We start from the raw sequence: 26,135 nt of genomic DNA, 5'->3' as shown, positions 1-26,135 counted from the left end.
GCTTTCTCAAAATTACTGCTTGTTGACCAGATACACAAAATTATTAGCATAATTTGCTGGGCTGGGGTAACTCATACATTAACAATATGTAGATGTACATGCTAAGTATAGTAATTTTTAAACTTCTGTGATCAGTGATCACTTTACACATTGAGTAAAATATTGTTTTGTAAGCTCTTATGACCAGTAATATGACTTTTGGTTCCTATTTGTGTGTTTCTTGTTTTGTTTACTACTATAGGATTGCCAGATATCAGCATTGCAACTTGATGGCACTTTACACAGACCCATACATGCATGCATACCCACAAATTTGGTTGGGGTACATCCCCGTCCCCAGCCTGTATATCTTTGTGTTGTCTTTCTCAACCTTTTCTGACTCGGTGCTCTGCATTGTTACCATAGGGATGACCAACCCAGAAGTCATCCAGAAACTGGAACATGGGTACCGCATGCCTGCACCCGAGAACTGCCCAGATGAGTTGTATCAGCTGATGCTGCAGTGCTGGAAAGACATCCCAGAACAGAGGCCCACCTTTGAATACTTGAAGCATGTCCTGGAGGACTTTTTCACAGCCACAGAGGGACAGTACGAGCACCAGGTGTGACTGTAACTCCAGATGTACAACCTTGACCAAAACTCCCAACATGTCAATCCCTTCTTAAGACATTTTGAAATGAGGAGCATGAAGCGCTGGCATAGTCTGGAAAGGCTCAGTGCAGCTGGATGCTACCCCCACTGAGCTGTGGAAGGTTTTCCCTTTAAACTCCTATTCTGTTGGGTAGGCTGCAGATACATACATCTGGGAGATGATTATTCCCTCCATTACCTCACGTATTCCAAGACTGAGAAACATGGTCCTGGGGCTAAGCTTGGCTCCAACCAAACCTGGCTTTAACTGCCTTAATAGATGCTTCATCTTTAAACGATCCAAGTCTGTTTGGACAAGGCCATCTAGGGTTGCCTACTCCAGGTTGGGGGTGGAGCCTGCGGAGGGCAAGGTGTATGGAGGAAAGAGACCTCCACAGGATATAATGCTATACATATATAATGCCACCCTCCAAAGCAGTCACTTTCTCCAGGGGAACGGATCTCTGTAGCCTGGAAATCAGTTGGAATTCCGGGAGATCTCTTGGCATCAACTGGTAGTTGGCAACTCTGTCAGGGATGGGAATGCACACCCCATAATCCTAGATGCAGCACTTTGTTAGATTGTAAGCCCTTTGGGGCAAAGCCCCACCTTTGTTTTTTTGGGGTTTTGTTTTGCTTACGTTGCTCTGCAAAGCACCCTGTGCAAGGATAAATATAAATAATCCAAGGCAATAATAACCATTTTTAGTAGTGAGAAGGTCTTTTGCATGTGCTCCTTGGTGACTATCAAACAACACATTTCAGTGCTGAGCGATGGCAACCAAAACGAAGTTCTGGAGTGAATCCTGGATGATCCCCAGCACTGTAAATCCCAGCAAAGATGCTCTACTGTTGTACAAGATACAGTCCCTTTCTCTCTGAATGTTCTTCTCTACAGACCATGAGTTATGTGTCTGTTTAGGTTTGTGCTGAAATTGATACTTTATCTCTTCTTAGGGCAAGAGTCTGGAATCATGGTGGAGCACATACTTGGCAGAAGTTCCCAGGTCCAGTCCCCAGAGTCTCTGGTGAAAAGGGTCAATTGATGTGTATATATAAGCAGAGGCGTATCTAGGGCAAATGTTGCCTGGTGCAAAATCTGAGGTTTACACACACACACCCCGCCCCCCATGGATGGCTGCCCTCCCCTACCACGACCAAACAACTTTTTTTGCATAAGCTCATCAGGGAAAGAGGAGGGGGCTGGGGGGTGATTTTTCCGCCCCCCCCCCACGTGACTAAATGGCTGCAGCCTGGGGACATTTGACCCCTGAACAGAAGAGACAGATTCTCAGTTGCTTTTTATATGAGTTTACTAACTATAAAGGGAGGGTTACATGGAGATAAAATAAGAAATCCTTTCTTTCCCTGTTTCCACATCTACTTTACTGTATATTTAGTTACATCTTGGTACCTGTTTGCTGTCTCGTGCTCATGGTCGTGGTGTCGTGTCTGCTCAAACAAAGAAAGCGAGTTAACTTTATAACTTCAGATGTACGTGCTCACTATCATGTAAGCAATGGCAGTCTGACTGACCAATAGCTGATCAATAGATCAGGTCATAAACAGTGACTTCAGCAACTTGTTTTCATACAAACAGTTAACCCTTTTATAGCTGAGTTGTGACACTTGCAAAATCCCAACAGAAAGATCTCTACCTAAGATCGTGGGGAGTTGCTGCCTGTCTGAGTAGACAACACTGACTTTGATGGGCCAGTGGCCTGATTCAGTATAAGCCAGGCATTTTCATGTGTTTCTTCTCAGCGTTGGCAGGGATACTCCCAAGTAGAGAAGGTTGCAGATTTTCCCCTACCCTGGCTCAGTGAAGGCTGGGAGGAAGGCATGTGGGGATCGTGAGAAACGGGGAGGGAAGGACAAAAATGGTGGTGAGGCTGATTAGGAGAAAGGGAAATAAAATCCAGGTGGAATTTAAAGGCTAATATCAATTATTTCAATATTTGCTTTTGTAAGTCACAGCTCATTTTTTTCAGATATGTGAGGAAATCAAACTAAGCATCCTTCTTGCTTAGAATGGAAGGCAGAGAATGAATTCCGTAATTAATCTGTGTGTGGGGGGAAATGGGAGGAGGCTAGTTTGCACCCGTGTGGTAGGGGACGCCACCTGCTTCCTGCCTCTGTATCCATGGCAAATCTCTGCTAAAGCTTGAAATATTTTTGACTATTATTATTTATTTTAAAGATTTATGTCCAGTCGTTCTACAAGCACTTCATTGGCTCACAATGAAGTTAAAAGCACAAAATGCAAAGTATCAAAGTGGTTTTCAAAAACAGAAGCGAGCAGCTAAAGGATAAACAGTCCCAAGCCATGAAAACGGTAATAAACCATCAGGGATATCAAAAGCATCGGAATAATTATACGAAATAAAGCCAGGGGATCCAAATAGACTGCAACTGAGGCTGAGGCCAAGGGATCGGGAAGCATCGCAAAGGCCGCCGTGACCAATGCACAGCCACTGACACATGAGTTATTTTATCATCTGGCAGTGGCAGCTCCAGTTTGGCAAACTATATCCGAAGAAACTTGGGGAAAACGATCCGAGGGAGGACGTTTTGGTGCCTGGCAGACGGAACGTACTTGCTTAGCTTCTCCCGCCCAAATAATAGCAAGATTCTAAGTGCAACTTTGCATCCTTAGCTGTCTCTTCATTGGGAGTCGCACCCTGCGAAGCCTCCCCTCCTTCCACTGAAATGGTACAATCCACTCATTTCCTCCCCGTCGCCCTCCTGCGACGAAATGGTACAGTCCGAGCAACTCTTCGCCCATTCTATCTAATATGTTGGCGCGAATCGCTCCGCCTCCTTTGACTTCTGATTGGACAATGCGACAGCCGTCGGCGGTGCGATAGGCCAGGAAGCTTAGAAAGGGAGCGGGGCCAGCGCTGGAGGAGCCTTTCCTTTCCACACCGGGCGCGCTCGGTTGCGTGGCGGAACTTGGGCTCGGACGGAGAAGCGGTCGGGAGGCGGCGGGAGGAGGAGGTGGAAAATGGCGCTGACTCAGGGAACCAAACGGAAAGTCTGCTACTACTACGACGGTGGGTGAGGGGGGGCTCAGGGGGAGGGGCCTGGCGAGGAAGGGGAGGGGCCAAGGAGGGGAATGGGGGAGGGGAACGGAGGAGTAGGGGATGATGAGGGCGGGGGGGAGGGTGAAGATGAAGGCTTCGGGGAAAGGGAGGGAGAAATTGGAGCTGAGGGAGCTTGTGGTGGGGTGGAGGAGGAGAGGAGGTTGGAGGAAGGCTGGGCGCGTGGTGCCGGGAGACTCTCTGAGGGGCAGTGGGACAACTAGGAGAGGGAAGGCAGCGGGGGGCGAGAATGAGGACTTCAGTTTTATTTAGTTAGTTATATTTACCCTGGGTTCTCCCCATTGGGGAATCCGAAACGACTTACGACGTTGTTCTATCCCTCCCTCCGATTTCTTCTTGTAGTAATACCCTGTGAGGTAGGCTAGGCTGGAGGTGGTTGGGTGACTGCAGGTTACCTAAGTGGGGATTCGAATCTGGGTCTCCTAGGCCCTAATTTGATGTGGTAATGACTACACCGAGCTGGTAGGGGAGGGTGATGATGGTGGCAAAGGCTCAAGGGTCAGCATGGGGGGGGGGGCAACTATTGGGTGCCAGGTGCAGGAAGAAGGCCTTGCAAAGAAATCAGGATTTGGGGGTTGCAAGAGGGAGGTTTTTGTTCTGCTGTGGATGGGAACTGGAGAAATTGGAGCTTAGAGAACTTATGATAGGAGTGGAGAGTAGGTTGGAAGGAAGGCTGGGTGGGGGGTGCCAGGAGACTCTCTAAGGGGCAGTGGGAAAACTAGGAGAGAGGAGGCTGCAGGGGCGAGAATGAGTACTTTATCTGTGACAATTTTATTTATTTAGTTAGTTATATTTACCCTGGGTTCTCCCTATTGGGGAATCCGAAATGACTTAAGACGTTATTCTATCCCTCCCTCTGTTTTCTTCTTGTAGCAGTACCCTGTAAGGTAGGCTAGGCTGGAAGTGATTGGGTGACTGCAGGTCACCCAAGTGGGGATTTGAACTTGGGTCTCCTAGGCCCTAATTTGGTGTGGTAATGACTACACCAAAATGGTAGAGGAGGGTGATGATGGTGGCGGGAGTGGAAAAGCAGGGGAGAGTTGCTGGATGGCGGAGTGGAGAATTTGGGATTGGCGAAAAAGTGCAAAAGGAGTGGGAGTTCTGGTGATGATGAACCATTGGTGATGAAGGCTCTGAAACTGAAGGATCATGGAATCATAGAGTTGGAAGAGACCCCAAGAGCCATCAAGTCCAACCCCCTGCAATGCAGGAACACATAATTAAAGCACTCCTGACAGATGGTCATCCAGCCTCTCTTTAAAAATCTCCAAAGAAGGAGACTTCACCACACTCCAAGGTAATGCATTCCACTGTCGAACAGCCCTTACTGTCAGGAAGTTTTTCCTGGTGTTTAGGTGGAATCTCTTTTCCTTCACCTTGAACCCATTACTCCTGGTCCTAGTCTCTGGAGCAGCAGAAAACAAGCTTGCTCCCTCACCAACATGACATCACTTCAGATATCTAAACATGCCTATCATGTCATCTCTTAATCTTCTCTTCACCAAACTAAACATACCCAGCTCCATAAGTGCCTCTCTGTAGGGCATGGATTCCAGACCTTTTACCATTTTGGTTGCCCTCCTCTGGACCCGTTCTAGCTTGTCAATATCCTTCTTGAATAGCTGTGCCCAGAACTGTACACAATATTCCAGGTGAGGGCTAACTAATGCAGAATAGAGAGATACAATTACATCCCTCGATCTAGACCAGTGGTTCTCAACCTGTGGGTCGTGACCCCTTTGGGGGTCGAACGACCCTTTCACAGGGGTCGCCTAAGACTCTCTGCATCAGTGTTCTCCATCTGTAAAATGGATAAATGTTAGGGTTGGGGGTGACCACAACATGAGGAACTTGGGCTTGCGGCATTAGGAAGGTTGAGAACCACTGATCTAGACACTATACTATTGATACAGCCCAGAATTGCATTGGCTTTCTTGACCGCTGCATCACATTGCTGACTCATGTTTAGTTTATGGTCTACTAAGACTCCCAGATCCCTTTCACATGTAGTGTTATCAAGCCAGGTGTCACCAATCCTGTAACTGTACGTTTCATTTTTTTCTGCCTAAGTGTAGTATCTTACATTTATCTCTGTTGAAATTCATTTTGTTTGTTTTGGCCCAGCTGTCTAATCTGTCTAGGTCATTTTGAATTCTGACTATTAGCCTCCTATTTTGGTGTCATCTGCAGATGAGGAGAGACCATCCCCAGAAATGTCCTTGGAGAGAAATGGGCCTTTTGTAATCATACCAAAGTGTTTAGGTTGTACTTGTTGAGTATAATAGATGTGACCTCAATAACCTGTACAACAGCCTTGGCTAATGGTCTTATCTCCATAGTGTAAGTGGGAGGGATGCTGAAATACAGGGGGGTTTGCTTGTGGCTCCTGGGGCAACATTTGAACTCGGGACCTCTTGGCTTGCGCTGATGGCTGCTGTCCTTGCAAGATAAGTTATTGGAGGACACCTGAGGCTTCCCTATATCTAGGGCTCAGGGGAGCCTCATAAGGTGGCTTTGGATTGGGTAAGAATGAAGAAATCAAGGTGGCAGAGGGTGGGTAGCGGCTGGAGTAGAAGAAGAGTGAAGACTTGTGCGGGGCTAGAAGTGAGAGGGATACTCTAGGGCATAGGTGTCAAACTCAGGCCCTCAGGTGTTCATGGACTACGATTTCCATCAGCCCATGCCAGCAGGGCCAATTGGCCATGCTAGCAGGGGCTGGTGGGAATGGTAGTCCATGAACACCTGGAGGGCCTGAGTTTGACACATATGCTAGTTGGAAAGAGCAGCAAGCAAAACCTAGCAGAGAAACTCAGAAAAGTTACAGACCTGCAGAACCTTTAATTATTCTGCATTCCCACTGATAAGTGCGTCAATAATTCTTTATTTTCCCTGAAAAGCGGTAAAAAGCCACAGCTATCGTCCATGTGTCAAAATCTTTCCTGTCCAGCTTTTTGGAGATCGTTCATTTAGCACTATCTTTGAGGCTGGAGGCAAGTTTTCAAAGATCAACATGGAGGGCCCAAGTAACAGAAATGAGTGAAGTGAGGGGCTGGGAAGGAAAACTCCCGTGGGGAGAAGCAACACTAATAGGGCATGTTCTTTAGTATTGCAAACCCAGCTGTGAAAATTGTGATACCTTAAAAACCTGCTCCTCAACATTTGTATTGTATTGTATTGTATTATTCGATTTATATACCGCCCTCCCCCGAAGGGCTCAGGGCGGTGAACAACAACTGCATAATAACAAACATCAGTAATCGTAACATCAAGCAACAAAACATCAACAAACACAGCATCAATAAACCTAGCATCAATAAGCATAGCCTTATAACATATCATTATAAACAACAATAAACATAGCATTATAAATATAGCATTATAAACAATAAGAACATCAATAATTGTAACATCATAAGTTATAAGGCAACATGAAGAACAATCCCCCCTCTCCACATCTCTGCGTCTGGATTCCTTCCCACACTTTTCAGGGTACCTTCTTTTATCTGTGGTGATGCTGGCAGCTTTACATAATGGGGTGGCAGGAATGTGTTTGGGTGTTTCTACAAAAAAGAGCCAGCGTGGTGTGGTGGTTAAGAGCAGCGGATTCTAATCTGGAGAACTGGGTTTGATTCCGTACTCCTCTATTTGAGCGGTGGACTCTTATCTGGTGAACTGGATTTGTTTCTCCACTCCTACACATGAAGCCTTCAGTGTGACCTTGGCCAAGTCACCGTTCTCTCAAAACTCTGTCAGCCTCACCTACCTCACAAGGTGTCTGTTGGGGAGAGGAAGAGAAGGAGTTTGTAGGCCACCTTGAGACTCCTTACAGGACAGAAAGGCAGGGTCATAAATCCAAATGCTTATTCTTCTTCAAGATGGGGACTTTCACAATTGCTGGAATCTTAGGTTTTTCCCACTGACCACACTCATAAGAACATAAGAACAAGCCAGCTGGATCAGACCAAAGTCCATCTAGTCCAGCTCTCTGCTACTCGCAGTGGCCCACCAGGTGCCTTTGGGAGCTCACATGTAGGATGTGAACGCAATGGCCTTCTTGGCGGCACTGTTGCTAGTTCCCGATCACCCTTGGTTCTGTTAAGGCATTTTGCAATCTGAGATCAAGGAGGATCAAGGAGATTGGGTAGCCATACAATCGAACTTCTCCATAAATCTGTCCAAGCCCCTTTTTTAAAACTACATCCAGGTGGAGTAAAGCCATCACCACCTCCTGTGGCAGCATATTCCAAACACCAATCACACGTTGCGTGAAGAAGTGTTTCCTTTTATTAGTTCTAATTCTTCCCCCCAGCATTTTCAATGAATGCCCCTGGGTCTAGATTGTGAGAAAGAGAGAAAAAATTTCTCTCTGTCAACATTTTCTACCCCATGCATAATTTTGTAGACTTCACTCATATCCCCCCTCAGCCGCCTCCTCCCCAAACTAAAGAGTCCCAAACGCTGCAGCATCTCCTCATAGGGAAGGTGCTCCAGTCCCTCAATCATCGCCCTTTAAGTTGCCGCCTTTCCTCTGTGCACTTTTTTCTATCTCCCTCAATATCCTTTTTTTGAGATGCACGGCTATGCGGCCAGAACTGGACACAGTACTCCAAGTGCGGCTCGCACTCCACTGCTTTGTATATAAGGGCATGACAATCTTTGCAGTTTTATTCTCAATTCCTTTCTTCCCACTTATCCCCAGCATAGAGTTTGCCTTTTTCACAGCTGCCACGCATTGAGTTGACATTCCCATGGAACTATCAACTAAGACGCCTAAATCCCTTTCCTGGTCACCTGTGGACTGATAAAGCACTGGAAACCCCTGTAGCGTTGCATGTAAAGTTTGGATTTTTGCCCCTATGTGCATCACTCTTCTACATTTTGCTACATTGAACTGCATTTGCCATTTCTGGAGCCCACTCACCTAATTCTATCAAGGTCTGCTTGGAGCTCTTTCAAGTATCCTTTTGTGGTTCCTCCACCCAATCCCTACATAATTTGGTATCATCCTGCAAAACTTGGCCACCACGCTACTCCTGCACCCTCTACTTCCAGGTCATTTATGAATAGGTGGTTAAAGAGCACTGGTCCCAAAACGGATCCTTGGGGAGACACCACCACTCCCGGCTGATCTCCATTCGTAGAACTTCACCATTTTACGCACCCCATCCTTTTGTTTCCTGTTTCTCAACCAGTTTTTAATCCCATAGGAGGACTTCCTCCCTCTTATTCCTTCATTGCTGAGTTTTCTCAACAGCTCTCTTGGTGAGGAACTTTGTCAAAAGCCTTTTGGAAATCCAAGTAGACAATGTCCAACTTCCGGTTCACCCTGTCCACATGCACTGTTTACACCCTCCAAAAGGAACTACTTAGTGAAGTTTGTAAGACAGGATTTGCCTCTGCAAAAGCCATGCTGACTCTTTCTCAGCCGGTCTTGCTTTTCTACATGTTTTATAATTTTATCTTTAATGATAGATTCTACTAATTTACCAGGAACAGATGTCAAACTGACTCCAGCCTAAACTGTTTTCTTTCTTCCTCTTGAACCTTCTCTTTAACATAGGGTCAGTAGGAGGAAGGTAAACCTGCATGATGTAGTGGTTAAGAGCAGGTGGATTCTCATCTGGAGAACCGGATTTGATTCCGCACTCCTACATTTCTGCTGGGTGACTTTGGGCTAGTCACAGTTCTTCGGAACTCTCTCAGCCCCACCTACCTCACAAGGTGTCTGTTGTAGGGAGAGGAAGGGAATGGAGCTTGTAAGCCACCTTGAGTCTCCTTACAGGAGAGAAAGGTGGGGTATAAATCCAAATTCTTAACTCTTCTTAACTAAGCCACTTTCTATTATGGGTTTTCTTTCCTCCCTTTTCCACGCTACCAATGGCCATGTTTTCCAAGATGAGTAACTTCCTTGATTGATGCTGGTTACAGTTACATGATTTTGCAGTTTTTGAAAGGTCCAAATTCCTTGGTTGGCTGTATTTTTAAAGAGCTTCATCTGCTGGTAGACATAGTTTTGAAGTCAGATTACCTTCAGTAAGAATTGAGTCTTAGAATTCCTTATGGGCTAACATCTCCCGAGAGACATCCTTACGGCCGTCCGGTTTTCTGGGGGTACACTGCTGTTTCCTACATCAACTTTGAATGTGTGCATGCAGCTGCAAATCTTTGTACACCTGTATGGAGTCCCAGTTGAGCTGCGGCTACCAGATAGAATCAGCAGTCCATCCAGAGTGCAATATCCAGTTCTTGGTAAGGAGCGTAGGCTCCCCTTAGACCAGTGGTGGCAAACCTATGGCACTCCAGATGTTCGTGGACTACAATTCCCAATTGGCCATGCTGGCAGGGGCTGATGGGAATTGCAGTCCATGAACATCTGGAGTGCCATAGGTTCGCCACCACAGCCTTAGACCTTCTCGGCTCTAGGTGGCTGCGGTGTCTCTCTTCCCTTTGATTATTCCCTTGGCTGCCTTTTCTTGTAATCCTCGAGTCCCTTCTGTCCATACAGTATTGAATGTGCACCGTTCAATCCACTTTCAACGCACTTTGAAGCTGGATTTTACTGTGTGGAATAGCAAAATCCACTTTCAAACAATTGTGAAAGTGGATCGAATGTGCATTATTCTGCATGTGTGGAAGGGGTCTCTGTCATTTTTCCTTTTTGAAGTGGAGTGGCTGTATTTGTAGTGGCGTTCCACCATTCATGTTAATGTTTCTGAAGCAGGGAACAGTGACACTCTCAGCCAGCATGGTTGCCTTCTATATAAAGGTTGCCTTATATGAAGCTGCCTTAAGACTTGAACAATGAGAGACTTGTGGATGTGTGTAGATGTGTGCTGTTAACCATTGGAGTTACTGTGCTCTGCACAAATTTCCTTTCTGGACAATTTAGTCTCTTTATCTCATCTTCTTTTCATCTATCTGTATCAACTAGTTGTGCTCATAAATCTGCCTTTCCCTGCGTCAGGCCACTGTTCCATTTCATCCAGTGGCACTTATTCCCTCTTTGTGCCAGGAGGGCTGTGGAAAGTTGCGCCTAGTTCAGTGGTGGCGAACCTTTGGCACTCCAGATGTTATGGACTACAATTCCCATCAGCCCCTGTCAGCATGGCCATGACATCTGGAGTGCAAATGGTGCCAGTGGCAGGGGCTGATGGAGTGCCAGTGGCAGGGGCTGATGGGAATTGTAGTCCACAACATCTGGAGTGCCAAAGGTTCGCCACCACGGGCCTAGTTAGATCTTCCAAGTGACACCCCCCCCCCCCGGGTTAATTCCTTCCTTGCGGCAATTTGCTATGTAACTGGTTTGTTTTCATCTCACCTCTCAGGGGACATTGGGAACTACTATTATGGTCAAGGCCACCCTATGAAACCCCACAGAATCAGGATGACGCACAACCTCCTCCTCAACTATGGCCTTTACAGAAAGATGGAAATCTATGTAAGTATAATTAACAGGTTTAATTTTACATTCCATACCTAACCTGAGGAAAGACATATGGTTCAAGAAGCCACATTCAGTCAGCAAATGTTCTTGATACATCAGAAGAATTAGGTCATCTTAAAAATTAAATCTGTAATTTGGTGGCAAGTGAGAAATAGAACTGGAACCTTTTTTGCCTTCTTCAGATGTTAAATGAATGTAACTAGGTAGATTTTGCCAATTATAAATGTTGTGAGTGCTTATAGAGAGCTTAGTGTGAGTTTAGCACAAATGTCAGCAGGCATACTACTTGCACAGCATGTCCTCCTCATCTCTCTGCCCATAGTTTCCACTCGTGTTCAGATAAATCTTTGAAAGTTCATTTTATGTATCTGATGAAGTGGTCTGTAGCCCATGAAAGCTTTTAGCGTAGTAAACCTTGTGGTCTTTAAGATGCTCCAAGCCTTCGCTTACTAGTTCCATGTAATGAAATGTTTTAATCTTGAAATAAATGTGGACAGCACTTCTGATAGCTTGAGCTGTGTTCGGATGGGATGGCTGTTACCAAGGAGCGTTGAACTGGTCTCTTGTTGCAGCGCCCTTACAAAGCAAGTGCTGAAGAAATGACCAAATACCACAGTGACGACTACATCAAATTTCTGCGGTCAATTCGCCCAGACAACATGTCCGAATACAGCAAGCAGATGCAACGGTGTAAGTTAGAAGGGATATGTTTTCTAATTTTCCTGGAACAAGAGGGGTAGGGCAGGCATATGTAGTCTGAAAGGGGATTTTTGCACTGTAAGAAATAGTGACAAGGTTGAGCAGGGATTACAATACAAAACCAGAGCATTCTCTCAAAATCAGTAGCGAGCAATTGTAGACAGTTGCATCAGTCTGAGGTAAAATTGAAAGCAAAGGGAGTGGTTTGTGTACATCCAACCAAAGCAGTGTTCCAACTAATCAAAAGGACACCAAACAGTGTTCAAGTTTTTCAGTTTACTGGAACTCTTTACCAGGATGGGTGTCACAAAAATTAAAAAAACATAAAATAGGGGTGGGGGGCACCAGCTGGTGTTTTGGCTCATGAGCATACAAGCTGATCCTGTCAGCACTTTGTGCAAAATGCAGAGCAGGCGTACAAATTTAAAATGGTGATGGACATGGGTCAGACCCCTGGTTTTCTTGGAAGCCGCTTCTTCCCCTTGGAAACATAAAGGCTATCAGCCATCCAAATCAATAAGGAATGATAACATTTTGGATAATACTGACCTGCCACACTGACAAGTGTGAGTGTAGTACTTGGGATCCACTGTACAGATGTACTGTGATCATTTGAGTTCTTGCATTCAGTTCCATGTCACTCCTAAGTATCGAGGTTGCCAAGCCTCCTCACCCCATGCCTCAGTGTAATGTTTTGAATTGTGAAAGGCTAAGTTGTCTGCTCTGTAAAGCAGTCATCTCCCATGCATTTGCTCTGTGCTTGTGCAATTCACATCTAGACTATATGTATTGGTTTAAAGGGGAAATCTCACCTTTTCTACAGACACTTTAACATTTTTGTATTACTTCCACGTCTTCCTCTTTCCCATCTGTCTCTTCCCATCACCCTCGGTTGTTTTCCTGATCAAAAGAATTACCTTTGTTTTAAACAGAGGCTGATCCAAAAGTGTTCCTGTTTTGTAGACCTTTTTAGTCTACTTGTATTCTTTGAATTAACTTAACTACTTGTCTTGTCAATATTTTTCCTTTCTTTTTTTCTTTCTTTCCCCCAAGTCAATGTTGGAGAAGACTGCCCTGTATTTGATGGCTTGTTTGAATTCTGTCAACTTTCTACAGGAGGCTCTGTTGGTAAGTGTTAGTAATTAAAAGGACTTTCATTTTGAGGGGGGGAGAAATCCTCTTCGAAGTGGATTTCTGTTTCACAAGTGTTCTGACTTTACCTCCTGCCTTGGAAGGGGACTTGCAGATGTCAAAGTAGTGAGTTGTGTTCAGTGACACTCACAATTAGTGTCATTATAGACACTGTTTGTAAACAATTGGTTGTAGGTGTGTGTATACATTCTCAACAAATATACAGCATGAGCAGTTAACGTAGTTAAAAATCATACGAGCCTGAATAGCCTTGACAACTTGATCTCATCAGAGATTTGGAAGCTAAGCTGGGTTGGCCACAGGTAGTACTTGGATGGGAGATCACCAAGGAAGTCCAGAGGACAGCCGACGGCAAAGCAAACCATCCTTGGTCATCTTTTGCCCGGAAAAAAACATGGTCCTGGGGTCACCACGAATAAGTTGAAACTTGACAGCATGCAATAATGATTATTAGTTAAAAATCTGGACTGCTTGTGCTAAGGGGTGCATGAGATGCCGTGATGCTTAAAAGTTACACTATGAGGCATTGTGAAGATACATAATTCTTGTACATGCAAGCATGCTCCAGTAAGGTCTCTTGTGAGTCTGGTAGATTTTTGAATTACTTTCATACTTTTAGGTCAGTGGCTGTTGTGCAATCTGAATGCCTGCTCTGGATTATAAGAATCCTAAATTCAGCAGTGCAAGCTGTAGATTGCCTTCTTGGTGGAATTCTCAATTTCCCTGACTCAGTAGGGCTGACTTTCTCAGAGGGCTCTTTGCAAACCTGTCTTCTGTCACGGGCTCTCAAATCTCTTCGCAGCCAGCGCAGTGAAGTTGAACAAGCAGCAGACGGACATTGCCGTGAACTGGGCAGGCGGTTTGCATCACGCCAAGAAGTCCGAGGCCTCTGGCTTCTGCTACGTCAATGACATCGTCCTAGCCATTTTGGAGCTGCTCAAGTATGTAGGACAACCTGAATGCTCCAGAGTTCCCAAAGAAAGGCAGTTCTGGTGGAGAAAACAATACGCCTCGCCCTTTGTCAATAGTATACCCTTCAGTACTGGGTTTTATCATTCTTTGGCCTTCATGGTTTAAACAGCAGCAGATGTGACAATAAAACTGTTCCTGAAATCTGCTATTTTCAGCCTGCTGGTGGAGGGTCACGTGATAGAGTAGTCCTGCCAACAGAAAATTCCCTGCATGTCGAAAATGGGGTGCTGGGAAGAATGGTTCTTGCATATGCTCTTTCTTGATATGCTCTTTTTTGTTTCCAGTGGGAAACATTCAGTCAGCCTATTTCTTTCTGCCATTCCAATCCTCCCTCCCAGGAATTTTGAAATGGCTAACCAGCTTCCTTGCTGTTTGTATAAAATAGGCTTGAGGCAATGTCATTTTCCCCTTCGGGCTGCTTTGCAAAGGGAGGTTCTCTTGCTATGAGATGTTCTTTGGGGGCAGGGCAAAAGCTGGTATCCATAGGTACTTATGACTGCTCTGGGCATCATTTGCTGTACAAGTTAACAATTTCCCTGAGTCAAGGTCACTATGAAGGTCACTTAAGCGTCTTAGTTGATAGTTCCATGGGAATGTCAACTCAATGCATGGCAGCTGTGAAAAAGGCAAACTCTATGCTGGGGATCATTAGAAAAGGAATTGATAATAAAACTGCAAAGATTGTCATGCCCTTATATAAAGCAGCGGTGCGACCGCACTTGGAGTACTGTGTCCAGTTCTGGTCGCCACATCTCAAAAAGGATATTGAAGAGATAGAAAAAGTGCAGAGAAGGGCAACAAGGATGATTGAGGGACTGGAGCACCTTCCCTATGAGGAGAGGCTGCAGCGTTTGGGACTCTTTAGTTTGGAGAGGAGGCGGCTGAGGGGGGATATGATTGAAGTCTACAAAATTATGCATGGGGTAGAAAATGTTGACAGAGAGAAATTTTTCTCTCTTTCTCACAATACTAGACCCAGGGGGCATTCATTGAAAATGCTGGGGGGAAGAATTAGGACTAATAAAAGGAAACACTTCTTCACGCAACGTGTGATTGGTGTTTGGAATATGCTGCCACAGGAGGTGGTGATGGCCACTCACCTGGATAGCTTTAAAAGGGGCTTGGACAGATTTATGCAGGAGAAGTCGATCTATGGCTACCAATCTTGATCCTCTTTGATCTGAGATTGCAAATGCCTTAACAGACCAGGTGATCGGGAGCAGCAGCAGCAGCAGGCCATTGCGTTCACATCCTGCATGTGAGCTCCCAACCTGGTGGGCCACTGCGAGTAGCAGAGAGCTGGACTAGATGGACTTTGGTCTGATCCAGCTGGCTTGTTCTTATGTTCTTATGAAAGATGGTTCTTTCCCCCTGGATACTACTGGCGTCAGCATTACACCCACCCTCTGCTTTTGGGGGTTGTTTGCCTCCCCAAATGGCTTTAAACCCATGTGTATTGTGATTTTTAGTAGTGTGTGCCTGTGCGGGGCAGGAAGGGGAGACTGGGATATTTATTTCTTCCTCTTCTAGCTTCATGTTTCTTTGCTTGTGATTTCGATTGCTTCTGCCCATCTGTTCAGCCTCTTCCCACTCTAGATTTTGCAAGAAAGCCAGTTGCTGAGATCCAGGCTTGCCTTTGAAACGCCATCTTCAAAAGCCTACCTATGCGTGGCTTCTTTGTGGTGGGGTGGGGGGAATATAAATGTCCCATTTTCCAGACCTGGACTCTCATGCTACATAGCCAGTTGACTGGTGTATCAACTCAGCTTGGGTCTGTTAGGATAGCATAGTCACTGTTAGCTCATGTTCCTGGTGATGCTCAATCTCTATGTAAATTCACCAAGGGCTTCTCATTTATAAAGAGCAGTAAATAACGGTAGACAGAACTTCTCAGACAGGCAACATTGTGTGATGTGACTGATAGACAGCAGAAGGGAGAAGCATCAGCAGTGTTCTGGGGAATTCTGTCTGCTCGTACAATGATGATGAGACCTCACAGACCTGGCCAATGCCCCTTGGGTAATGCACTGCGAACTGTAGCATCTGGGTAGTGCTCCCCAGAACTGTCTGCAGGGCTCAGGGGTTCCTTAGCAGACCAACTGGTGTGGGAAGCTCTCCCCAATGGAAGGAACTTGTAAGCAGTGGGATCCTGGCAGTACAACCTTCCCAAAATGATGCAGAAGAAGTGCTGACAAGAAATCATCATTTGAGCATCAGGTGACTGCTTGGACAACTTTTTGCCACTCCAGGTACCACCAGCGGGTCCTGTATGTTGACATAGACATCCATCACGGCGATGGCGTGGAGGAGGCCTTCTACACCACAGACCGCGTCATGACGGCATCTTTTCATAAGTATGGAGAATACTTCCCAGGAACTGGGGACCTTCGGGTGAGAATGGAGGCTGGAGCAGAACCTGCCCTGGCAACCCCAATTGATTTATACTTCTCTTTCTGAACAGTCTCTTCCCTTCCCCCCCCCCCCTGCCCCCCATATGGTGGAAGTGTATCCTGGGTGGCCCTCTTCTTGTGCATCCTCCCTTTCTAAAACCATGACTTAGGGTTTTAAGGTCCATTAAGGACATAGAATCCATTTGATGCTATACTCATTGAAATTCTCCCATCGGGCTTCATAGCATCTTTGAGTAGATAGCTGTATCCTCCGTAATCTTTGAAATCATGCTGAGAAAAGATTGGAAGAGAGACTGGTTTCAGCATCCTGAGGATCTCTTACTTTATTTGAATGAGCCCTGCTCCCAACTCCTATGCAAGCTTGACAAATTGAGCAGTCCCGTGGTGAGACTTCGAAAACTGACCTGGCTGCTTGGTGGGGTATCCTGAGGTCAGACAGAGGGGCTTGATCACGGCGACTTACTTTCTTGAGGGCCTGCAGGGGTAGATTACATTTTGCGCTGGAAGCCAGCCTAAATGTCTTGAAAATGGGTTTGGCTTGGGCACCACCCCTCCAGTGCTGATTTGTCAGATTCTGCACACTTGCATAAAGTGTACCCTGCCTTGCTCAAAAAGTATGTGCAGTTGCCTTGACTCCCGAGGAGGAGGAAGGCAGATCAGTTGTTTTCTTGAAAAAGTACGATGTCTAAAGTGATGTATTTTGCTATTCTGGGTTTGCGGGAGTGAAAGATCACATGAGATTATGATTATGATTCCACCTTTACTTTACCCTACTAGGACATTGGTGCAGGCAAAGGAAAATATTATGCTGTCAACTACCCTCTCCGGGATGGAATAGACGATGAGTCCTATGAAGCCATCTTCAAGCCAGTAAGCTTCTCTCTCTGGTGCCTCTCACTGAGGGTCTATTTGCACGCTCCAGCTCTTCTCCATTTGCATGCTGCGGCTCTTCCGTCATTGTTGCAGCTTCATTGTATTGCTCCAATGCTGCCCTGTGCAGGCATCTGACCAGCCTGTCCTTTTTTTGATCAGGTTATGTCTAAAGTGATGGAGACATTCCAGCCTAGTGCTGTTGCCTTGCAGTGTGGGTCGGATTCTTTATCAGGGGACAGGCTGGGGTGTTTTAATCTGACCATTAAAGGTAAGAGGGGATTTCATTTTCTGCAGGTAGAGAGGCACGGGGGCTTATTCAAGACCTTCCCAATATATTTTCCCACCACATGGTGAATCTCAGGATCTTTGATGCATTGCAGAATGTGTCAGGGTGCAACTTTTATTTATTTATTTATTGGCTTTATGTCCCGCCCAATCCCCGAAGGGCTCTGGGCAGGTTACAACAAGCTTAGAACATTAAAATATGGCACTCAGCTCAAACTGGTTGAACACATCATTAACAACCAGCGACCCATGTTGGAAAATGATGCTCTTCTCACAGTCAATGGGAGGCGAACCTTTTCTTGCCCAAAGATAGTCTCCAACCAGGGCCTGCATCAAACCAAGATCTGTCCTCATATCCACTCATTCACTTGATCATTTGCCAATGTTATACATGCCCTCCAATGTCAGCAGTGCCCTTCCGCTCGAATATTGCACATATAGCTCAGTCTTTCCTGTCTGCGCGATCTCTGAGGCTTCAGCTGTCCCTTCCCAACTGACCGCTCCCTCTTTTTCTGTTTTGGAGCACGCCCAGTTACTTGTGATGTACTGAAGTGTCCAGTAGGGGCACAGTGCTCCCAAAATTAGTATATTTCAAGCAGCATCTTGTGCAGATCAGCATGGCTTCTCTCCCCCTCCCCTGTCACATCGGTTCTCCGTGTCTTGCCAGGAACTTGACCCCCTTCCCGCTTCTGTAGGTCATGCCAAGTGTGTGGAGTTCATCAAAAGCTTTAACTTGCCCATGCTGATGCTTGGAGGTGGAGGCTACACAATTCGCAACGTGGCCAGGTGCTGGACATACGAGACTGCTGTGGCACTGAACACAGAGATCCCAAATGGTAAAGTAATTTATGTGTATACGTAGGGGTTTTCCCTTCCTGCGGACTTTTACATAATCTTCAGAAATGAGGGTTGGGGGTCTACTTTTGATGAAGAGAAGGTTAAGAGGTGACATGATAGGCATGTTTAGATATTTGAAAGGATGTCATGTTGGTGAGGGTCCGAGCTTGTTTTCTGCGGCTCCAGAGACTAGGACCAGGAGTAATGGGTTCAAGGTGAAGGAAAAGAGATTCCACCTAAAGATCGGGAAAAACTTCCTGACAGTAAGGGCTGTTCGACAGTGGAATCCACTACCTTGGAGTGTGGTGAAGTCTCCTTCTTTGGAGGTTTTAAAAGAGAGGCTGGATGGCCATCTGTCAGGAGTGCTTTGATTATGTGTTCCTGCATTGCAGGGGGTTGGACTTGATGGCCCTTGGGGTCTCTTCCAACTCTATGATTCCACTGCTAGGTCTTCCCACAACAGATGCATTGATACCTAATGTTATGCCGTCTAATAGATTTATAGCAGAGAAAACATCAGCTAGCTTGCCTGCCTGTTACCTTGTCCGTTGAGAAATTTTGCAGTATAGATTGAATTCCCCACAACAAACACCTACATTGCAGCACAAACAAGCCTAGTTGAATATAATATGCAGATTCAGTATTGCATTTCCCTGTACAGAGGCTATCTCATCTGAACCAGGTTTTCCCCCCCACACTGATGCTTTTCACACATGTTTGATGATGCTCTTTCAGTGCACTTTACTTCAGTCATTTGCAAGTGGATTTTACTAGAAGTGCATTATCCAGTGTATGCGAAAGCAGCTTTGGTAGCTTTTGTATTGTCGAAGGCTTTCACAGCCTGACTCAACTGGTTGTTGTGGGCTTTCCGGGCTGTGTGGCCATGATCTGGTAGATTTTGTTCCTAATGTTTCGCCTGCATCTTCAGAGGTGTATCATAGAGAGAAGTGCGTTACACTAGGAACAAGATCTACCAGACCACGGCCACAAAGCCAGGAAAGCCCACAACAAGCAGTTGGTAGCTTTTCTTTGTGCACAGCATAAAATGCCTTGGTGCGGACCCAGTCTCATTTCAGCAGTGTGTGCTTCTTGTCTCTTCCACAGAGCTTCCCTACAATGATTACTTTGAATACTTTGGCCCAGACTTCAAGCTCCACATCAGTCCCTCCAACATGACCAACCAAAACACCAACGAATACCTGGAGAAGATTAAGTAAGTCTTGCTTGGCTTTGGTGAGCTTCTGCTGCAGCTCTCTCTTCTCTCGCCTGTTGACAGCTGCTGCCCTTTTCCTAACCGGCTTGTGTGTAGTGGGACGTGTATCTTTGCTTGGCTGTAGGCAACGCCTCTTTGAGAACCTGAGGATGCTCCCCCATGCTCCTGGCGTCCAGATGCAGCCAATCCCAGAGGATGCTGTGCCGGAGGATAGTGGAGAGGAAGACGAGGAAGATCCCGACAAACGGATTTCCAGTGAGTGCTGGGCTTGTGAAGATTGACGTTCTTGTTGGGGTTGTGTGTGAGTTGATGTATAGAGCCACTTGCTGTTGGGAGTCTGTTTGGCAGCTCTGGTCAGCTGATCCTTCTCCTCCAGTGGTCTGAACCTCCTTGGCAAGACCCATAATCTTCTTGGCTACAGACCCAGGACTCTGAAATGGCCTGAACTGAGGAGGTCCAAAAAGCCCACTTAGAAAGACAGCACTCCTCAGCAGAGGTTATAGCGCGTAAGTTGATAAAGTTGGTTTTCTCAGGATGTGGTTTGTATCAGGCTTTTCGTCATGATCTGTTGAGGTTAAATTGTGTAATTGTGCAGACTATTTTGTTGCTGGTCAGCTGCCTCAAATGCTGGAGGCAGAGAGTTCTAAACTTGTAGGAAATGTAAAGTTTGGGTTGCTGTAGGTGGTGCAATGCCAGGTTCTTTAGCCAGTGCTGATTTGCCTAGAGTTACAGGGCGCACCTCCATGGTATCTCCAGCATAAAGCGAGGGATTACAATTCCTCATCAGTTTCTCGCCAGCATGGCCAATTGGCCATGCTGGAAGGGGTTGATGGGAATTGTAGTCCATAACATCTGGAGTGCCAAAGGTTCGCCACCACTGGCCTAGAGCAGCTTGAATAGCCTGAGCCCTCACGGTTCAAAAGCTAAGCAGGGTTGGCCTGGTTCATAGTTGGTTGGGAAGCCACCAGGGAAGACAGGAGTGGCTGTGCAGAGGAAGGCAGAGGCAAACCACTTCTGTTCATCTGCCGTGTTGGGAAAAAAACCCCATGGGAGTTGCTGTAAGTCAGTTGTAGCTTGTTGACACTTCATTATTGTTATTAGTCTGCATAGTGACTTTCCTTCCCGCATGGTCTCCTTGATACCTGAAAAATATATAGGATTGTTGGTGCCTTTGTAACTGGTGAGGGCTCCTTCCCCTACTCAAGCATGCAAGCCCAGGCTAGGAGAAATAGCCACCTCTGGATTTCTGTAGAGGTCTGGTAAAAGTGAGGAAGGTCCACCTCTCGGATGTGGCTCTTGTGTCGGAGCAGGCCAGGTTTGATCAAAAACTAACAAACAGAAGCGAAGAGGCTGCGAAGGTTCATGTTACCCCCTCGCCATGAAATCGGGATAAGGTCTTGGGCTGCTGGCACTATGTCAAAAAACTGTGTTTAGGCTCTGGTCTTGAATGTGCTATTTAAAAATAAATTGAATGGAGGATTACACTTTGAAGGACAATATGTTCTAAGCTGCTTTCAGAGTTTGAAATTTCTAAGGACTGGCCTCTTCTGTGACGGGCAAACATGCTGGGTTTCGTCGGGTTGGTGGTTCTGTGGTGAGATGAGCTCCGAAGTTTTGTGGTGAGATGAGCTCCGAAGCTTTTCTTGGCGCAGAACTTTTGAATTTTTTAGTGTGCTTAACACACACATGGAAAAGCTAGGGAAAGTTGATAGGAGCCAGTTTGTGTGACCTGAACAAGACTGTCAATTAGAAGGTGTTTGGGGGGTTATTAACTCACAGGGTTGCCATAAGTCGAAGCACCATGATGGCTCACAACTTGTTCAGCCCAGTATATTCCTTAGTGGGGATAAGGTGCAGCACAGTGCCATTAACTGATATTGCACACTTCTCTCTGCGGTTGTGTACCTACATATATTGTCGAAGGCTTTCATGGCTGGAATCAGGAGTGTTGTGGAGTTTCCGGGCTGTATGGGCGTGTTCCAGTAGCCACAGAAGCAGGCAAAACGTCAGGAGAAAATGCTACTGGAACATGGCCATACAGCCTGGAAACCCCACAATACTCCAGTACCTACATATAGTTGACCATAACATTTGAAAATCTTAACTCCCCCACTCCCTGAGCAAAAAGTCTTGCATTGCTGATATTCTTTCTGCTGCCCTGCAGTCCGCTCCTCAGACAAGAGAATAGCTTGTGAGGAAGAATTCTCCGACTCTGAAGATGAAGGGGAAGGTGGACGCAAAAACGTGGCAAACTTCAAGAAGGCCAAACGGGTGAAAACTGAAGAGGAGGAGAAGGAGGAAGAGAAAAAAGGTGAAGGTGAATCTGAAACCAATCATTACTTTATATATTTGGCATTTCGGTGCATTGGGAAAGGAGCTTCATTGGAAAACACCTTAGGGTTTTTAGGGCATAAGTTTTTGAGAATCAAATCTGACTCTCAAGCTTATAGCCTGAAAATCTTGTTTGTCCCTGAGGTGCTACTGGACATGAGTCTAGCTCTTCAACTGCAGACCAGCATGAAACTTATCTTCTGAAACTTATCTTCCCTGAAAGTGTGCACAGCACTTCAGAAGTTCAGATAGAAGCCAAGAATAGCAGAGGATTAGTCAGTATCCTCAACCTACTGAAAAAGATGGTCAGGTCTAGGCACCATCACTGAAAAGACCCGGTCTCAAGTAGCTGCCTGCTGCAATTGGTGGGGTACACAAAAGTGTGGCATCTGAAGTGCTTGTGTTGAGAAAGTAAAATCATTTAGGGTGAAATGAATTGGGCACGGAAATGAATTGGAAGGCAGTAAAATTCAGAGGCTTGTGAACCTGTTATGTTGAGGAAACAAAGTGACTCACATCATTCTCTCCTCCAGTGTAGCCTCACAACAACCCTGCGAGGTAGGCTAGGGTGAGAGAGTGTAACTGGCTCAAGGTCACACAGCCTAAATATTTGCAAACATACACTCCAATGCATTCACACAAGCCTTTCTACATTTACCTGCTCTGAACAACAACTTGTAAGAATTGCAAGTGCTCAGAGGGCTGGTCTACCTCCTATTAAGAGGCACTAGGACCACAGCAGAGCATTCAGCTAAGAAGTAGTTCCAGGAAGAAGTGGTGGATTGATCTACAATCAAGCTCTCATCCTTATCCTGAACAGGGTATAGCAACTGGCATTTTTTTCAGCTGTGTGAATCTGTGTGTGACTGTGTTTTATTTATATACTTAATTACAACCCTTTATTTTGATCTGTAATAGTCCCCAGGGAAGTTTACACAAAATAATAAAAACAGAACTGGTGTTGTAACGGTTAAAGTATCGTCAGGTTTGAATCCTGACTCTACAATGGAAGTGACCTTGGTGTCAGTCTAACCTAACTGGCACGTTTGTGGGGGAGAGAATCATGAATACTTTCTAGAGCTCCTTGGAAGATGGATGGAATAGAAAACTGGAAAGAGAATATATATTTTTTAGCAGTTGAAAATATCCATTTTATCTGTGTTTAAGGCCTTAAGTTGATCCCAACCATCTTATTTCTGGACTCTCTTTCTACAGGTTACCTGGCCAACTCCACTCCCCCCTTTTGCCTCCAAAGCCCCCCTAAAAGCCGGTGGAGAAGTTGTATGGGACTTCCTTGGGCAGAAAACTGCCAATGAGTGGGGCAGCCACAGCAAATGTCCTGCCTGCCACTTCCTCTGTCTTCAGGCTTCATGAATCATCCACAAGGGTCAGCTATGAGCGGGCCTTCCCTTATTCCCTGGCCCCAAATGTTTAGGCCTGCAAAGGCCAACACCAACATTTTTTCACTGCACTGCCAAGCTCCACTTTGCGAGCCCATTAAGCTCTCCTAAGGCAAGTGACCTTCAATCGGTGGATGTGGTCTTCAGTCCCTCTCCGTAGCTTCTGAGATTTCAGCAGACGTTTATTATTTCCCTTGCCGGAAGAGCTAAAAACGGTTCTCTCTCTGTCTTTCTACTCTGGCTTTTGCTTGGCATCCTCTTCAGCTCCCAAGAAGCTGAATTCTGCACTCCTGTGGCATTTTGTCCTTGGGCCAGGGAGTAGAAAGAATGGAAGCCAGAAAAATAATGTAAATGAGAGAAAATGAATGCTTTAATTACTATGCCTGTTAGAGCCTTTTTGTATAAATGCAAGTTCTTCACTTAATTCTTTATGGGGCAAAACAAAAATGTGTTTCTTATGTTTTTCTTCCAGAAGTCAAAGAGGAGGAGAAGGCCAAAGAGGAGATGGCAGAGCCCAAGGGGTGAGACATCCTTACCTAGAGTGTTGGGGCTGCTATTCGCAGCCCCCCCCCCCCCCCGGGTGAGATGTTGGTGTTTTCTAGTAGCCAACTCTTGTGGCTAGGCCCTTTCTCCTTGTGCAACCCGATAACTGTGTGTTTCAGTACATAAGTTTGGCAACTTCTGTAGCTCTGGCCTACCTTGTGGCTTGCCACACATTGGGCACAGCCTTCTTAGCTTCAAGTTGTGGCCTGCTAGATGCTTGAGAACACTTGTATGTTTTGCATTCTCAGGTAACAAAATCAGGAAGCTGAGCATGTTCCTAGTGGGGGCCTCATACACTCCGACAGAGTTGCAGCTTTCCCAGGCGTTTGGGAGGACCAAGTCTGGTTCTCCATGCATTTCTTCTGTATGTCAGAGCATACCCCCCAAGCGAGGTCATGCTTAGGTGAAGCCATGTGGCTTCATCCTGACCTTTTCTCTGCTGTGGTTTCTAGGAACGAAGCACCTGTCTTCTGGAGGCAGTGGAGCCCTTAGCAGGCTCTGCTTGAGCAGTTTTCCCCAAACAAAAATCATTTGAGAAGCGTATGTATGTTCAGAGAGACAAAATAGCCTCCTCACAGGGGTGAATATTCAATCCACACAACAGTTGGCAGAGGCTACTACAGGGTGAGGTGAAAGGCCTCCTTTGGTGGCGGTGTAGTTTGTTCTCCTTCATGGGCACCATTGGAAAGAACACGTGTTCACACTGTGATCACCTTTTCAAAACGCTGACTTCACAATTGAGGAATCTGCTGGATGTGCTTGGAAGGGGTGGTGCTTAGATCTTTGAGTTTCCTCCAGGAATGTGGGCCACCACCTTGCTAGTGCCCGCTAGCCACCAGCCGCTGCTAACAATACCGCCTTCTTCTGCTTTCGTTGAACAGGGTAAAGGAAGAGACGAAATCCACTTAAGAGGCTGACAGATGGGGAGCAGAGGTTCCCAGGTTTCCTGCTCCCCCTCCCCTTCTGTTCCTTCAGAATTTGTATTTTATATGTTTCTGTAGATATTCCTATATAAATATATTGGGAAGGGGGAGCTGAAGAGAGACCTGGGCAGCATTTCCTTCTGCCCTTCACTGGATAAGCCATGGGGAGGATTCTGCTCAGCACCAAGAGAGAGAGAGAGAGAGAGAGAGAACCTTAATCTCCTGTTCCTGCCACTGCTTCATTGGAACGTGTTCTTGTTTTTGTTTTTAGGGGGGAGGGAACCCCCAGATTCACTTAGTTTCTCCTGCACTTTCTCTCCTTTTGAAATGATGAAGCTCGCCTTTGAGAATTCTGTGGTCTGGGAGTTTGGTTTGCTCTCTTTTCTTGAATAGGTTTTTGAGGTGTGGATACAGCCATAAAACTTTGGGAAACTTGGGGTGCGGGGTGGGGGAGGGTGTGCATTAGTGGTGGAGCTTGGAGTTCTAATTGTCAGTGCCCATGAACGAATCCTCAGTTTGGGCAGCTGTAATCAGACGCTGCCTCTTAGCATTCCAGCACCTGGTTTGTGCAGGGAAGCAGGTGTTGTAAGGGCACAGGGTGGGTGAGCTAATAGGCTTGGGCAAGGAGGAGATTGTAGGAGGGGTGACCCTGGACCTATCACTTCCCTTGGATTCCGAGGAGGAATAAGCATTTTCTTCAAGGAAGGAGTCTTGACTGTGGATCTCTCCTGAATCTGTGCCTCTTGTGCCAGCAGGACATGGCTCTTCCGCAGGGCACTCTCCCAGTCTCTCCTGGCTTTTTCATCAGCTCAGAAAGCCCCATAATGTGTATTTGGGCGTGACAAACAAGTTCGTGAGAGACAGCGCTCCGGCAAGGTCGCTTTCTGGTCTGTTTAAAATAGCACCATGTTCATTTGATATTTGGAAAAGGGGCAGCTTGCAGAAGCCAGCAAGTGAACCTTGAGCCTTTCAGGGTGGGCACAGTGTTGGGCAGCGTCCTTTCAAAAAGTGCCATGATACGGGCTAGCCCGAGCGATGCTGCTACCTTGGCCATATCACCCTCTAGGGGAAGGGGGAGAGGGGTTTTATTTTTTTAAGCCACCGGTTTACCTGGTTTTTAAAGGCTCTTGGGCGCAAGTTCCTCACAGATCTTCCTGCTCTTTGATAACTTGTATTTGGTGAAATGAAAAGATCATTGTATTTGTGGGGGGAGGGGGAGGGGAAGATATATATATTGTGGTTTTTTTTAAAGAAACTTTTTATTTTCGTTTTCTTGGAGAAAGAAAAAAATCTTTGTAATAAAATCGGTCTGTATCTCTG

General features: G+C 46.0%; 2 protein-coding genes across 3 annotated transcripts in view; both read left to right on the top strand.

The window, feature by feature from the left end:
- LCK (LCK proto-oncogene, Src family tyrosine kinase) overlaps positions 1-1,350 on the top strand; it is a 31,671-nt gene extending 30,321 nt beyond the window's left edge. The window contains exon 14 of the mRNA XM_048500418.1: positions 406-1,350. Within this exon, the coding sequence (XP_048356375.1) occupies positions 406-608 (203 nt within the window). The 3' untranslated portion in view covers positions 609-1,350. The remainder of the gene's footprint in view (positions 1-405) is intronic.
- A 2,146-nt stretch (positions 1,351-3,496) lies between these two features.
- Positions 3,497-26,135, top strand: HDAC1 (histone deacetylase 1). Of its 2 annotated transcripts, none has more exons than XM_048500798.1 (14): positions 3,497-3,684; positions 11,058-11,170; positions 11,749-11,866; positions 12,929-13,003; positions 13,830-13,968; positions 16,249-16,390; positions 17,188-17,280; positions 17,443-17,551; positions 18,264-18,404; positions 19,510-19,618; positions 19,743-19,873; positions 21,783-21,929; positions 23,822-23,870; positions 24,774-26,135. In XM_048500798.1, exons 1-14 carry the CDS (start codon positions 3,636-3,638, stop codon positions 24,799-24,801), a joined length of 1,443 nt encoding a protein of 480 aa, XP_048356755.1. In that variant the 5' UTR covers positions 3,497-3,635; the 3' UTR covers positions 24,802-26,135. The 2 variants fall into 2 exon arrangements, with proteins under 2 accessions (XP_048356755.1, XP_048356754.1); XM_048500797.1 differs by having other exon boundaries at positions 3,498-3,684; positions 21,783-21,935.

This window comes from Sphaerodactylus townsendi, linkage group LG06, assembly GCF_021028975.2.
Source record: "Sphaerodactylus townsendi isolate TG3544 linkage group LG06, MPM_Stown_v2.3, whole genome shotgun sequence".
Taxonomy (NCBI): domain Eukaryota; kingdom Metazoa; phylum Chordata; class Lepidosauria; order Squamata; family Sphaerodactylidae; genus Sphaerodactylus; species Sphaerodactylus townsendi.
The sequence above is the reverse complement of the archived record's forward strand: the minus strand, read 5'-3'. Positions and strand labels throughout refer to the sequence as shown.

Excerpts from the sequence above, each read along its gene's own strand:
- HDAC1 (XM_048500797.1), top strand. The coding sequence starts at position 3,636 with ATGGCGCTGACTCAGGGAACCAAACGGAAAGTCTGCTACTACTACGAC. Across the intron at positions 17,281-17,442 it reads ATGAAGCCATCTTCAAGCCA|GTTATGTCTAAAGTGATGGA; the intron begins GTAAGCTTCTCT and ends TTTTTTGATCAG. Across the intron at positions 18,405-19,509 it reads GAACACAGAGATCCCAAATG|AGCTTCCCTACAATGATTAC; the intron begins GTAAAGTAATTT and ends TCTCTTCCACAG.